This window comes from Ammodytes marinus (assembly GCF_949987685.1).
Source record: "Ammodytes marinus genome assembly, chromosome: 14".
Classification (NCBI taxonomy): Eukaryota; Metazoa; Chordata; class Actinopteri; order Uranoscopiformes; family Ammodytidae; genus Ammodytes; species Ammodytes marinus.
The window spans coordinates 12613403-12629832 of record NC_137218.1 but is presented as its reverse complement, the minus strand read 5'-3'; the positions used below and the strand labels follow the sequence as shown (position 1 = coordinate 12629832).

The following is a 16430-nucleotide window of genomic DNA, read 5'->3' as shown; positions in this document are numbered from 1 at the left end:
TTTAGTTGTACGGTCCCTCTTCACCGGGAGATGCGGTATTACAAATCGAGTGCTTCATTCCCGGTAACCACGCATGCGCACTCTGAACATGACACCGGATGTACTTCATTCAAGCGTCGTCGCCCGACCATCTAGCGGTCTGACGTTAGTGTGCACAGATCAAATTAACGGTTTTACATTTAGAAGTACATTTATTTTAAACACAAACTACATCATCAAAATAAAAACGTCGAGTGTGTCCTTTAGTTGGGTCTTCAGGCTGAGGGAGTCTGTTTCGTTCAACTTTGAGTTTCCCGCGGATATCGTTGTAAAAGGTAACGCTAGCTAGCTATTCTGGCTAACACAAACTAAAGCATTGCCACTAATAAACCTCTCTAACCCAAATGTTCAAATCTTGCCGAATATGCACCAGTACTGAATTATGATGTTAACTGAACCATAGCAGTTTTTAACAACAGTTTTTACACTGTTTATGCTCACAACGGGTCGTGTTGTCAGTTCTTTATATTCATCTATGTGATAAAGTAAAGCAGCTGTCTGACACGTTTCTAGAGTTAAAGGGGCGGTGACAGCGACTGTAGAAAGCTTATGAAATATAGGAGAAACGAAGTTGTTTGTTAAGGGGAGCAATGTTCTGACAAGGACAGTGCGTTTACTATCCAGAGACACAGTGGGGTTGTGTGCGTTCTTTGTTGATCTTCTTCATACATCTTTGACAGACTGTAACCGCTTCACGTTGCAACAACTTTAAAAAGTTAATGGCAAAAGCAGGATATTAAAACAAATCTACTTCAATGCAAACTACTTGCTCATTTGGTGAATGTAATGGCTTGCTCACATGTTTTATTTGACATTTCACATTCCTGTTAAAGATGAGTGGTGGACCAGATGCCAACAAGGAGTTTATGGAGCAGCTGCGGATGCAGGAGCTCTATGGCCAGAGAAAAGCAGAGGAAGGCTCTGACCCCTCCACCTACACTGATCCAGAGGATGGGACTGTGTATGACTGGGACCATGAAAAGAAGGCCTGGTTCCCCAAAGTATGAACTCCTGCTTTTGCTTTCTAGATTTCTTACATTATTACTGTCTTTTTATTTTATTCTTTTATTTATTTGATTCCTTCTCTTTTCTTTAACTGTTTTAAATCAAGCCACCTGTCCCTGAGCTTCAGATCTTTCTGGCTGCTTTTCAATGTACAGTACATGGCCTTATTTTGTCTCTGATTATGAGTGGTGCCTGTGTGTTGTGAGTGTAAAGCCCTGCTCTTTGCTTGTTTGGTTGACTTTGCAATGTTTAGTGCACCCCAAACTGGATTGCAGACCACTCTTTTTTTTTTGTATGTAGAGACACTCAGTGCGTTTCCATGGCACAACTAGATTGGATTAAGACATATACTGAACTAGACACTCGAACGGACAGTGTCACTTGTCTGAGTATACATGGCCTTTCAGGAATCGGATAAATGTCCGATGCATGGCTGTCTCCACTATGCTAGGTGGCGCTGTAGCCCTTTCAACGATGCTTTTAACAAGTGGTTATAGAGCCACGTCCGGTTCCCTTCCAGCAATAACCCATGGTGTAGCCTATAACGCGCAGGGACACAAGCGCAGAACGAGAAGTCCGATATGCGATATCCGATCCCTGTATACATGCAGAGAGAATACCGACTTTGAACGAGTTATCCAGGTGTTCTTATCCGACTTCGCTTGTCCGTTAATGTGCCGATTTGTGTGCAAAGTAGATCGGATAAAGGTGTTTACATGTATTTTACAAGTCCTGTTGAAGTCTTATTCGTTTATTTATCCGATTATGAGTCTGCATGTAAACGCACTGACTATCTGTGGTAACTGCTCGGCCAGATAAAAAATTATATTTTTTCTGTTCAACAGCGGTCACAGTTTTCAACTCATTAATTGGTCACTTGAGACTCATTTGAATGTCATGTGTGAACTTCAATCCATCTCAACTGGATCTAAGCGCACTATCTGGATAAAAGATGATCTAAGATCTATCAGTGATTTAAGTACTAGTCTTTGCCTAACAATAGCATTACATTCAAACATTTCTTCTTCTACAAGGTGTGGCAAAATTGTCCAGAGCCAGCTTCTATGTTAAAATTGAATAGGTTTGCTTTCTTCTCTCTATCTAGATAACGGATGACTTCATGGCTGCCTACCAGGCCAACTACGGCTTCACTCAAGAGGGAGAACCGGGAGTGAACCCAGCTGCAGTGAGTGGCAGCGACCCCGCAGCCTCAGACAAAGACAAGAAGTCCTCAGAAAAGGAGAAGCCAGGAGACGGAGCTGACCAGCCTGACATCGCTGCTAAAGACGATAAGAAAGGGGAAAAGAGGAAACCAGAGCCGGGTAAAGCATTCACGGTCCAAAGAGGAGAGAAGAAAAACAGTTTAGAAAGTGACTCAAATAGGAATGAACAAATGGTGGTATAGGTTTCCTTTGGTAGAGCTATACATGTCCATCTACAATAGGGATTTTTTTTGTTTATACCTTAGATTAATATGTACAATTTATATGCTAAGGTTTAAACAAATGCATCTTTTGACTGACTTTTCCAACCTCTTTTATTTTTTCTGTAGCATGGTTCGAAATTGACGACCATAAAAACACAAATGTCTACGTGTCAGGTTGGTATCGATACCATTTTCTTTCCCAAATTGTCAAGTCAACAGCTTTCCAATGTGTAGCTGACTCTTGTTTGTCCTACCGCACTCTCTGTATTGGTCTCCCTTTTTCAGGCCTGCCTCCAGACATCAGCAATGAGGAGTTTGCTGAGTTGATGACCAAGTGCGGCATTGTGATGAGGGACCCCATCACTGAAGAGTACAAGGTTAAACTCTACAAGGACAAAGAAGGAAATCTGAAGGGAGATGGACTCTGCTGCTATCTCAAGGTTAGTCTGTCCGTCTCTTAAAAGCTTAATGCATAGCTAAACTTGGCCCTCTGCCCATTCCCACAGAAACACTTCTGTGAAATCATCGGTGTACACCCAAATATAGTATAAACAACAGAACCACTTGTAAAGTCTGCTTTTGGACTATATCTGCCCTTTAACCCAGTCAAAGTTGTTAGTAAGAAGCAGATAACACAAGTGGTCAAAAAATGGTCTTTTCAACCTGGGTATATCTTGTTTCTTTAATCTCCTATCTAGATTATGAAAAATGTATATGCAAGAAAGGATCTTACCATAGCAACTGTAACCTGGATACGTGTTTAGTGTGTTTACATTCTGCGTGTGTGTGTTTGTGATGCTGTGCAGAAGGAGTCGGTGGCATTGGCTTTGCGTCTGATTGACGAGTCAGAGGTGCGAGGTTACAGGCTCCACGTGGAAGCAGCACGCTTTGAGTTAAAGGGCCAGTACGACGCCTCCAAAAAGAAGAAGAAGAATAAAGATTATAGGAAGAAGATGCAGCAGCAACAGAAGTAAACTCTCACTTGCTGTTCATTTGGTTATTCATTCCCCTTACATGGGTTCATACTGATTGTGCCTGTTGGTCTGTGTAGACAGTTGGACTGGAGGCCGGAGAAGGCAGGAGAGGTGAGGAAGAGGCATGAAAAAGTCGTCATCATTAGGAACATGTTCCATCCAAGTGACTTTGAGGTAAGAAGTGAAACACATATACACACGCACGCACGCACGCACGCACGCACGCACACACACACACACACACACACACACATACACACACACACACACACACACACACACACACACACACACACACACACACACACACACACACACACACACACACACACACACACACACCGTCCATTTAGGGTATTAATCTCTCTGTTGGTCTTGGTAGGAAGACCCTCTGGTGATGAATGAGTATCGTGACGATCTTCGGACAGAATGTGAGAAGTTCGGGGAGGTCAAGAAGGTCATCCTCTTTGATGTGAGTTAAATGTCATGAGTGTAGTTTCAAAGTCATAGTAGAACTGTTTGTATGTTATGTCAGTGGCAAAGCAACAGTGAAGAACCCTGTATGTGTTTGTGCTGCAGAGACACCCAGACGGCGTGGCATCAATCGCATTTAAGGAGCCCGAGCAGGCCGACGCGTGCATTCTGTCCTTCAATGGTCGCTGGTTTGGAGGAAGGCAGCTGGCTGCTCAGCTATGGGATGGAACCACAGACTATCAGGTATACCCAGATCATGCAATGAGTGTTTGAGCACCTCAAGCCTCATGCCTTCAACTCATTCCCACTATTCATCCATTCAGACACGCATTTTGTTTGTGTCTTGACATAAAAACTTAAGAAATGTAGAAATGTTACACATAATGGAAATATTATAGATAAGATTTTTGATTAAACATCTGGATATCATTGCCTCTGCTACATCAGTTTCTACCATTCTTTATTTAAATGTGTCTTGTTAGTCCCCACATGTTATGCAAGTACAATACTAAAAGATTTTAAAAGCACTTCTGTTGGTTATGTACTTAAGTACAGCACATGTTGGCAAACATAAATGTACCTTAACACAAGACATCCGGTACACAGCTTTGTAGGTAGGCTGCAACTTATTTTGGAATGTCGACAGCACAGATAAACCTCATTGAACTTCCTGTTCTATTGTAATTAATTGTGTATCTGCAGTTTATGCAACTCTTTCAGTAGTGTAAAATGCTACTTAAATGCGCAGTTTCTGCTAATTCTGTTATAAATATAAGATAGGAAAACTAATATATCTTTGTTATTGTAGTGAATAAATAAAAGTACAAAAAATAAACTTGACATACCAATAGGCTAGCGGAGCCTGTTGGGTCATCCTTGCTACAAATGTGAGTCATGTATTTAGACTTCCGTTCCTTCACGTTAATTACTTTAATGTTAATTCCATCTGTGCAGGTGGAGGAGACGACACGCGAGCGGGAGGAGCGGCTGAAAGGTTGGTCTACTTTCCTGGAAGGTGGAGGTGAAGACCAGAAGAACAACACAACCACGCCAGCAGAGGGCAGCACCGCACTGCCAGCAGCAGCAGCAGCAGCAGCAGCAGCAGCAGCAGCAGCAGCAGCAGTCGATGGCACCACCACCACAGAGCCGGCCAGCACCACACAGCCCCAACAGCACCCACAAACACAACAGCAACAGCAACAGGAACAGGAAGCCAACTCTACAGACAGCAGCCTGGCAGGAAGTGATGACGAGGAAACTTAGACTCTTACCATGTACATCTTTGGTCCCCATTAAGGTTACAACAATGCACTGCGTTGTTGAGCAGCCGAGAAGAGGAGAAATCTGGACAGTTTGAGCTGTTTTGTAATGTAGAAAAAATAAAATTGTGTTTTTGTTTACCCTATTTCCACCATTTTGGTTTACATATTAAGTAGACCTGCAGTTGAAAGGCTGATACATCCTTAGACCCACACCTTTTCCTTATGTCTAGTTGTGTCATTTTAAGGCTATCAGTATTGTGCTGATAGCATTAAAATGATTAATTACTAAAGATAACTGACACTAGAACTGTGTTTTCAGTTGTAGATTGTTCATCTTCCGTATATCGGTACTTTACGTTAAAGCAGAATTTGAACACGGCTAGATAATTTTTTTTTCATCTTCCCGACATCCAGTTCCATTATGACATTTGAAAGAGACATTGCACATTAATTAAAATGAGCACCAGAATCTATCATGTAAATGTGCCAGATTTATCCATACAGGCTCATTTTCATCTACAGTTGCTGGGAGGTTGATGGCTCAAAATAAAACTTTAAAAAGCTAAAAAAAAAAAAAAATTATGTTGTAACAAAACAATTTTTGTATTCTTTGCTTCAGAAGTAAAACTTGTACAGTGGTAGTATAAAAACACATTATTTCAAGATAAACTTTATTGCTCACAAAGTGGAAAAATGTCTGGTTCAACACAGACAACTACATGGGTAAACAAAGATAGAAAAGCAGTAAAAACACCCTGAGCACTTGGAGATGCTTGAAAGAAACTCCGCATATACCAACATTTATTTAATAAACAGTGCTTGCGCTAAAACCCCAATAATTGAACAATTTAAAGACCAATGAAGCCTAAAATGAAAACATTAAGATGATAATGATAATTTAACTACTTAAAGGTCACATATTATGCTAAATGCACTTTTTAAATGTGTTCTAACATATCCATGGGTCCACGGTGTGCCTAGAGACTGCCAAAATATTAAGAAAAATAACAATATCTCCTTTTCTCACTCTCCCCCTTTCTGAAACCCCCACCCCTCCCCCCAATATACTCCAGTCAGAATTCTCCTCGTTTCTGACCTCAAACTGGAAAGCCAGAAGCTTCCACTGTGCAGCACCCCTATTTCTTATTGGTCCACGGCCCTGACAGACAGAGGGCGAGGCGTATCTGGCTTCGCTTCCGGACAGGGGGCGGGGGGAGCTCAAAGATTGTATATTTACGAGGGGAGCTGCAGCTCTTTTTAAAAAATAGGCCATTGTGAGATTAGCTGAACATCAGCATTATCTGAAAGTTTTTTTCAGCAAACAACGTATTAGGGACCACTAAGACCATATAATATGGTGTATAATAGAACCGAAAAGTGTATAATATGGGAGCTTTAAAACCAATGGATAATAATTTAGCAATATATCTGCATTTCGGAGTAGGAGGAAGCTGAGCTGAAAACTGTGCACCAGTGACAGAGGAGAAGGTGAGCCGGGTCATCCAGGAAGTGTTCTCCAGCGTCCCACAGGAAGTGAGGGCACTGGTAGAGGAAACACTGGCCAAGATGAGCAGCACAATATGGATGGAGATCCGCCACAGCCAGACAGAGTGGCAAACAAAACACAGTTCTAGAGGATCGTCTCAAGTCCCAGCTGGCAGCCAAGGAGGGAAGAAGCTTTCTAAGAAAACACAGGAGCTGCAGAACCAGAGCAAGAACAGTGAGTGGCTCAATTAGGCCAGCAAGACACTGCTGGACACTTTGACCTGAGTAAATTACTAAATGGGAGTCTTGACGGTTCGTTTGAGATTTAGCCTTTCAAAGAGAAAATACTGAAGTATAAGCTGTCCCCGTCTTTTCAGGTGCTCGCCTTAAAAACGTAGGAGGAACGAGGAGAAGAAGAAGGTAAAGAAGGAGGTGGAAGATATACTGGAGAGGAAAGAGTATCATATACTATGTTAAATACAAACTAAAAACATTTCATTTTCAAGTGAGTCTGACTCAATAAGTCACCGAGTTATTGCAATTTGGGTAAATCTTGCTAGATCTGGGGCAAATGTCAACTGCGTGGTTAAACTTATGTGCTCAGTTATGGCAGTCCATTTCAAGACTAGAGGATTTTTATTAAACCATGTAATTTAAACAGGTGTCGTTACCGGTCTCTAATTGTTCTCTAATTCATTGTTTTAAGACACTGCTTCACCGCAGGGCAATTTATACTGATTTACAGCAAACCAAATCTAAATACTTCTTCCACCACTGTGTCAAAGTACATGGCAGATACATGTAACTCATTTAACCGTAGAAGGATTAGTGTTAGTTTGCACTTAGAAACTTCATCATCAAGTCCCTGCTTAAGACAAAGTCATAAAACTTACCCTATCTCACCACTAGAGAGCAGTGTAATCCTACTGTTGCCTCTGTTCTCACAGACACTACAGTTGTCACAATGTAACATTAGGACCATCACATCTTTTCAGTAGTTAGTTAGTGCTACACTTGAATATTAAATTTAATGTTACTTTGTTTTGCTTCGCCATTATATAAGAGAAGCAAATACTTACTGTTCTTTTTACTATATTTATTTGATGACTTACTATTTAATAGTATTTACTTATTATTTATTTATTATATATTTATTTATTAATACAACATATAATAAACAACAATAATTGTGTCATTTATAATTACATATATAGTTTATGTAGAAATCCAGAGTGGGGTAAAGAAAAAAATATCTCAATTCCTTTTTTTCAGTATTATTCATATAATATATATATTTACTGTCAAGCCTTAGCCCTCAATCAACCCGTTTTGCTGCATTTGTATTTGCAGTTTTTCTGTCTGCTGTATGTGCTGCTGCAGATCTCGACCAGGTATCCCTCATAAATGACAAGACCCCTAATCCAAGTGAGACCAACCTGGATAAACAATGCCTTAAAAACCCCACAAAGCATGTAATGTACTAATGGATGCACGTGGCACAGAGGGTTCACCAACGCCAAGAAAACGATACTTGATTTTGAACATTGTGTTCTCTGTTGTCCAGTAAACGATGACTCCAACACAGTTTAAATGTAATGCAACAATATTGTGTGAGTCAACAAGGAGGTGCAGACAGATATGGGACAGAAGCAGAGATAGAGAAGTAATGTGAAGGTAAGGTGTGTGTGTGCGTGTGTGTGTGTGTGTGTGTGTGTTTGTGTGTGTGGGTGTGTGCGTGCGTGCGTGTGTGTGTTTGTGTGTGTGTGTGTGTGTGTGTGTGCTCCGTTCCCTGAAGTCCACCCTGGAGATCGCTTGGGAAAAAGACCTCTAGGTCTGCCTGAGGTCTGACTTGCAGCCAAGAAAAGCAAGACTAAAATAGAGAGAGAGAGAGAGAGAGAGAGATGGAAGATGGAAGATGGAGAGGGCGTGAGAGGAAGGAGGAGCTAAATAGTTAGAGAAAGAGTGCAGACAAAGAGCTTTGTATCTGAGGAGAAAATGTATGGAAAATAAAAACATTCACATGGTGACACACACACACACACACACACACACACACACACACACACACACACACACACACTGCTGATTGGAACCATATGCTGACAGACAGAGAGAATAATGGGAAATAGTAAATTGTTTGATTTGTTTTCCCTCTTTGTTGTGTTGGGATGGGGAGTGGGCGAGATGGCGGGGGTGGAACACGTCCGTGACCATAGATGATGATCAGCCATGGGAAATTCCAGTGAGTAGATGTGTGGGCCACGCTGCAAAGACAGGTCCGCTCCATTAACAGCATGCAAAGGGGGGAACTTCCACTGTGTGAACTAGTCGTCAAGAAGCCATGTACTGAGAACTAATGGTGGTTGGGATACTGAATCACCACAAGTCAAAACTACTGCTCAAGTCATACCGCTTTATCTCACTGTCTCTTTTTCCCACACACACACATGAACAACACACTTTTTAATGATCCTGTGCAACAGACCCAAAAGCAGCTGTTTTTAAAGGCCAGATCAAATAACCTGTTTAATAGAACTCAGAGAAAATAAATTAACACCTGTGTTTGGCAGCAACAAGGGCAAGGACGTCTTAAGGACACACACAAGATAAACATACTTGGGTCTGTCAAGGAAAGCACACATGGATGACATGGATCACAGTTTTCCCAATGATGCAAATAAAAGAGTTAAGCTCTTATGAGAGCATGGGAAAGGCATCTACATTTTTCTATTTTCCTTTCCTTTTCGGAGGGCCTTGGGGCAGCTGTGTGACTCATGAGACAGACTGAAGACAAGCACCTGTACATAACAGAGAACATGCCTTAAGAGTCAATGAATGTGTGGTTGTATTAGAGACAGGAGAAAGGAAGTGTCGGGACGCTTACACTTATTCACAATAACACAGAAAATGCACAGTGGGGGGAAATAGAGGAAGAGGGGTGAGGCAAGTGAGTGGGAGACTGATTTGCTGCAGATGCTCCACTCTACTGGGAAAATACTTAAGTTATTATACACAGGCTGATCTATTATGGAAATGGGTGTGTTTGGTATGGGTGTGTGGGTGAGTGGAAAAGACAAGGGGGCCAGCAGTATTCTAATACTAATAGGAGTGAGTCTGCAATCCAGGGTAACATTTGAATTGGTTAAAGAAGGTACAAAGATGGCAGAACAGATTGAGGTATGCTCCATTTACCTTCAGTTATTGTTAAAGAGAAGCTGTACGGAAGGAAGACTCAAATTGATTCAATCATTTGAATTAATTGATTTAAAATAGACCTATTTAAACCTTTACTGGTTTAAACATTTTCACTTGTAAATAGCTGCAGAGCTTGAGAGCAAAAGGCTACATATGTTATTTTCATGAAACTAAAACTACAACTGTATCTTATTTCGAAATGTTAATGCTATTTGGGGGCAGCATAGGAAAACACATGCTTTCACATTTTAAGTTGATATATATTTTTTTGTTTTAAATTGTTAGCCATGTGCAAAAACAATTTGTAGCAATATTTCAAGGTTTGAGCAGTTTTCTTAATTTTTTAACACGTGTTTAAGTTGAGAAGTTGCACTGATCAAACAATTTTTTCAGAACATGTTCCTGCAGCAGTTCAGACATAACTCGGAGTGAACAAGACCAATAAATATGCAAAACTGGGTATTAATACATTTTACTGTGAGGAATGCAAACTAAATGAAAATCTAAAATAATGATGAAGGTAGAAAGGTTAAAAAATAGCAACACTTTCCCTGCATGTACATGGTGTCAACCATTAATGTCAGCCAAGACCACAGCCATGTGAATGTTTAGAGTCCCGTCTCTCTCTCCTGCTATGTTCTGTATTCTCCCATGGGAAGTGTGGTGCTGTATCCTGTGTGTGTGTGTGAGGATGTGTCCTCCTTTTACATGGAAACTTATGACAAAACCACAGCCTTGTTTTTTGTCACTTTGGAGGACATTGCGTTACAGAAATCCCCTGGAGACATACCCTTACACATCCAAAGGCCAAGCTTAAAGTTCAATCTTTTACCTTGTGGGTGACTAGATTTTTGTCCCCAAATGGAGGTTGTGTCCCCATAATATGACTTTGTGAAGAGACGTATGTCCCCACAATGTCATTATTTCAAGTCTAACACAAGTACACACTTTCACTTGGAAAAGAGAGTTTTGTAAAGAAAACAATAGTCGGTTTACAGTTTTCCCTTGGGTCCTTCCATCTGTTTCTCTTGCCACTGCTTAAGGCAACTGCAATCATTTGCAAAATACCAATTTCACAAATTAAATTATCTGTACTTTAATTGATATTTCCCTCATCAAGTCAAGGTTATATACAACCAGAGAGCCAGTCCAAGTGCTGTAACCATTTGGCATTGTATATTTGAGCACTACAACAGTGTCTCTGTTTCTCCTGTGAGTTGGAATCATAACTCTGACTCTCATTATGTCTCCTCTGCTTTAACACTACGCCTCGGGCACACGTTGTTATTTTAAATCTTTGCTAATTGTCTGACTTTGGCTTGGTTCCTTTCCATCACCTTATGAAATCCAGTTCATGCAATTAAAGTATAAGTTGTGTGTGTGCGTGCGTGTGTGTGTGTGTGTGTACTCTGTGAGTTTTTACTGGCTGGCGATATCAATGTATTCAGGGCATGCTTGTGTAAATAGAGTGAAGTCACATACAGGGATCGTTTCCACTTTCCTTTACATGAATAATATTATTGTAAACTATCTGTGACCTAACCTTTTTTCTACCATAACTTTCCTGCTGAATAAAAACACATGTGGCCGCTTTGGGGAGGGCTGGCCGCTGTTCCAGCACTGAGTTACTGATTGATGACATCACAGCTTCCTAGTGTGAAAGTGGCAGATTAGAGTGGCTCTGGGTGCTCGTTAAGTAAGTATGTTTTTTTTGCTTGTAGTCATGAAAACAATGCAATTTTCCCCCCATAGGAGTTTAGTTTTTCATATCTGACAATTACAGGTTTAGGGCATTTACGTATTTATCTCTGCCACTGGTGATTGTTTTTGCCAAGTCACTTTTTATTGTGGACATTTTTCAGGCCTTAAGTGAACATTTGAGTGTTGTGTGTTTGTTCAGTGGATTTGTATGTGTGTGTGTGTGTGAATGTAATGCAAAAGGATGTCTTGCTTTAAAAAAAAGCACAGAGTATGTGGGGAAGTGGGGAAAGAGTGTGTATCACTTTACTGATGGTGGTGGTGGGTGAGGGTCTGATTTCAAGGTCAGACAGGAAATGCCTGTGCAGATGGAAGAGTAATGTGGACACGCTGAGAACCGTATACACGAAGCAGCCTACTCTGCAGCTGTTTGTGTGTGTGTGTATCTAAGTGTGTGTTTGTGATTAGCAGCAGCAGTTTGCTATTATATTTAGAAGAGCCAATAGATGCAGTAACAGAGAGTAGAGAAGTAGCTGGAATGTTACCAAACTACTAAAACTGAGGGGGTCACAAGTTGAATCTGAAGGGGCTGTGCATTCATTTGATTCTGCTGCACAAAGTGATGCCATTTTTGGGGTCCCAAGCAGAAGAGGTTGGAAAACCACTGGATATAAGAATAGTCTTGCTAAGCAAAATGATAGAAGATCTTTTTTTATTGCTTCATGGATTGCATTGTTGGTCTGTTAGGCCAGCACGTGTTTTCCCAACCGCAATATCTCAACAATGGTCAGATGGATTGCCATTCAATTTGGTTCACACATTCATTCAGGTTTTGACTCATCTTGTGGAATACCTCAGCAGCTACTGGATGGATTGGCACAACATTAGTATTTGACATTTATGGTCCCCATGCGATGAACCTTAATGGCTTTGGAGATCCTGTGATGTCTCCTTTAGTGCCACATTTTCGAACAGACCTCCATGTCCCCGTTTGGATGAATTGTAATACCTTTGGTCAACCCCTTTTCAACACCTCAAATCTGGCCTTTTCTAATACTTCGTGACAGTAACCGATGTTAGTATCTACCTTAAAACATTGCTTAAGTACAGTCTCACTGGGCTGTTATTAAGGATACAGAGACGAAACAGCACAGGGGGCTGCATTGGTGATGGCATATTGTTTAAGGTAATGTTGATACTATAAATAACCAGGAAATCCATTTGGTGTAAGAGATTAATGCATTTAGGACTCAAATGCCAAAACACTGCACAGTGGTTTGTCATACTCATATGTAATCTACCAGGAGACAGCACTTGCATTTATTTAATAAGCAAACACAGTGCCTTCTGCCTGAAACCTTAGATGACCCTGTTGTTTTGCCTGAACCTCCTGCCTCGCTGTAGACTGGCTCCATTAAAATGAATGAGAGGATTGTGTTTTTCTTATTTGCGCCTCATGACGGTCTGATGTAGCCTGGCACCGCCTGCCTACTACTTCCGCTCAATTTTCATTTCCCTTCATAGTCAGTCTGGGTGTGCACTATATTCTTAGGTTTTCTCCGGACAGATTTCTGCCGGTCCAATCAGCGAACAGAAGGAGTGGCTCAGAAGCCGGCGCATGACATGGTTGGTTGGCAGATCCAGAGTGGCACTGAGCAGATCCAATAGTTTTAAACTTCAACAGACACCCGCCTTCAAGTGAGTTAACGTTTGTCAATTGAGCGATTCCAGACGTTCTGTTCAAATGAAATGAAGTACGATGGTCTGGTAGGACCAGGCTAGGTCTGATGGGGGCTGTTGACTGGATTGTTGATTCATTTTTATTCTCCATTGTTGAAAGCTGTTGAGGCTGTTTGCTTTTGCACATTTGCTAACAGTGCATCTTTTTCCATATTAGTTGCACTTTGCATATATAGACATTTGTGTGCACCAGCAGATCAATGCCACTTTAATCCCTGCACTTTCAGACATGACCATTTTCAACAACTCAATCTCTGACATCCCATACGGTTAGGTTACTCTCTCTATCCGATTGTCACCAACCCCTCTTGCTGCTGCACTGGGACATATTTTTTGGCTCTCCTTGGATACATCTTAATAGGTTTTTTGTTTAGTTTTGCTGCCATACTGTGTATCCAGCTTGTACTCCGCGTGAGGTCAGCACCAGTTTACAACACACCATGCACCCACACACACTGGTGAAACGTCTAGGTTTTTATTTTCACACAATCTTGAATGTCACAACATAGATTCAAATTCTGGCACATGTTGACCCTGTAGGGGTTTCTCTTACTTCTGTTTCCTGTCTGTCCATGTACGTAATAGACCAAGGTCACTCATGCAGGAAACCATACATCTACCAGTGGGACAAAAGGGAATTCCCTGTAAGAGAGAGAGAGGCACTCTTTGGAGGGAAAACACATGAGTGTTATTCATAGCTAACAAATCGCATATAAACTCACTACTTAACATATATAAACATCTGGTTTATATGTTTTACTCCGACCAAAGTTTAAGCCATGTCAAGTTTGACTTGTTTTGACGTCTGCACTGTCAAATGTTGGGAAAAATATGATATATAGTAAAACTAAAACTGTATTTATTCATCTGCAAACACAGGTACATGTAAGTTACATATGACGAGTTTTAGACAATGGTAAACCATTACTAAAATCACTTGTTCATTTGTTTTTTTGGAAAATTACTAATGGACAAAAAAGCATTGCTTGTTCTAATAAGAGTATAAAAAAAAATGCATGACTGCTTTGATCCTAATTTAACTTTAATGTTGTGGTTTCATGAGTGATTTTTAGGACACACACACCCAACCCACGCACGCACACACACACACACACACACACACGCACGCCCGCCCGCCCGCCCGCCCGCCCGCCCGCACGCACGCACACACACACACACACACAGACAAAGCTTCCTTCCCTCGGTCACTGCTTTGATTGACAGACAGACAGGTAAACCACAGGGCATTCCAAGGCTGCTCAGGTGTGTGTGCGTGTGTGTCTGTGTGTGTGTGTGCGTTGTAGCCTCATCACTATTCATCAGGCTTCGCTGTATTTGCGTCTCATCTGCATACTGCTCCAACAGGGAAAAGAATAGCATTAGAGAGAGAGAAAGAGAGAGGGAAAGATGGAATCACTTTAATTTTTAACAAGATGATATGAAGGAGACACAAAGACCCAAGTACGGCTGGTGGTGCTGCTGACACAGCCAGTAGAGAGAGAGAGAGAGAGAGAGAGAGAGAGAGAGAGAGAGAGAGAGAGAGAAAAGAAAGAGGGCCAGGCGGGATGCGATGTGTGAGTTTGTGTGTGACTGTGTGTTTGGATGGGAGGTTGGGGGTTAGACAGCTATACAGAGAGGTATCAATCATAGGAGCATGAGGGCTGTGGAAATGGAAATAAACAGCGGATCTGTGTTTTCCAAATGAAAATAACAATAAAGGCAATCCTGTGTTAATGTTGCATATTGATCTCTGCCTCGCTCTTTCACACTATGTGTTTCTAGCAACGCCGCTGAACTCACACATCCAAATGTTCATAAATAAATAAGTGGGATAAACAATGTACTGCATTCACAATGGAGTCAATATCTCATTAGTGGACTGCACACACGCAGACACACACACACACACACACACACACACACACACACACACACACACACACACACACACACACACACACACACACGCACACACGTTGGCACACACGCACACACGTTGGCACACACACACACACACACACACACACACACACACACACACGAACACACACACACCTTTCTTATTATGAAAAAAAATCTAAACTCCTCAGCTTTGTTCAACCTGCATATTTTATCTACATGTTCTGGTATGTGTCATAAACTAATACTTACACCAGATCCCTGTTAACCTGCAGTTGTTAAATTGTTTCTATGTATAGGTTTTATATTATACTTATTCACATTTTTGTAATCAAATATAATGATTATTTTCCCTGGCAATATTTTTGAAGTCTTGTTGTATACCTATTGCGTCTGTGATTTCAATTAAATGTACATTGTTTAACGAAGTTTGCAAAAACTATTATAATTTTTTAACTGATAATTCATTTTGGAGCTAATACTTCTGCACTTATACTTCAAATATTACTGTGAGTATTTTTTTATTGAAGTATTGCTACTTTTACTGTATGTAGCAAAAGTCAACTTGAGAAATCGTAAATGAAAATATGAAAATATTTGTATAGAAAATGTGTTGGTCAGGGACTTTACTTGCTTTCTTTCACACCTTGAGACAGAATAAAACTACAGTTTCCTCAATTTCTGTGAACTTTGTAAGATGCACTTTAATCCCTGTTCAATCTTGAAATAAGTAAAAAGACAAACTTCTAAGCCGTCAAACTGTCAGGGTTCTCTTGTAGCAGGTAAACCCTCTTGGGTTAGCGTAATGTACACACGTTCACATTTACATCGTGAGAGCGTCAGGCCCCCTGGTGTGTTCACATCAGTGCCCTGAAAATAATCAATCCTCTTCTCTGTCTTTCTTGTCAGATCTGTATGACTCACACCCTCCCTCAATCCTTCACTGTCACGCCGTCCCTGCCTTTCCCTTGTGGTCTTCACACACTCTGATCTGTTACACCCTCCACTTCTACCTTTATGCCACATTCGAACCCTTGTATCTCTATATTGTGCTTCTCTTTTTGTCTCTCTTTTTTCCCTATATATAATTTAACTCTTCCTTGTGGTCCTGTTATCTCTTTTTGCTCTCAGCTCAAGTCTACACCCTTACCATACTAAAGTGAATAGTTTACTTGCCACAAAAGCCTTTTGTGTGTTTAATGTTGCGATGAGCAATAGTTGCCTTTGCTGTAT

At 41.0% G+C, this 16430-nt stretch overlaps 1 protein-coding gene across 1 annotated transcript; it reads left to right on the top strand.

Annotated features, from left to right (window-relative positions):
• Positions 1-128: 128 nt before the first annotated feature.
• Positions 129-5323, top strand: htatsf1 (HIV-1 Tat specific factor 1). The gene is made up of 10 exons (XM_080040747.1): positions 129-314; positions 873-1040; positions 2150-2366; positions 2597-2644; positions 2756-2910; positions 3277-3440; positions 3522-3618; positions 3827-3916; positions 4024-4161; positions 4873-5323. The coding sequence occupies exons 2-10, from the start codon at positions 873-875 to the stop codon at positions 5179-5181; spliced, it is 1386 nt and encodes a 461-aa protein (XP_079896873.1). The 5' UTR covers positions 129-314; the 3' UTR covers positions 5182-5323.
• Positions 5324-16430: the final 11107 nt, after the last annotated feature.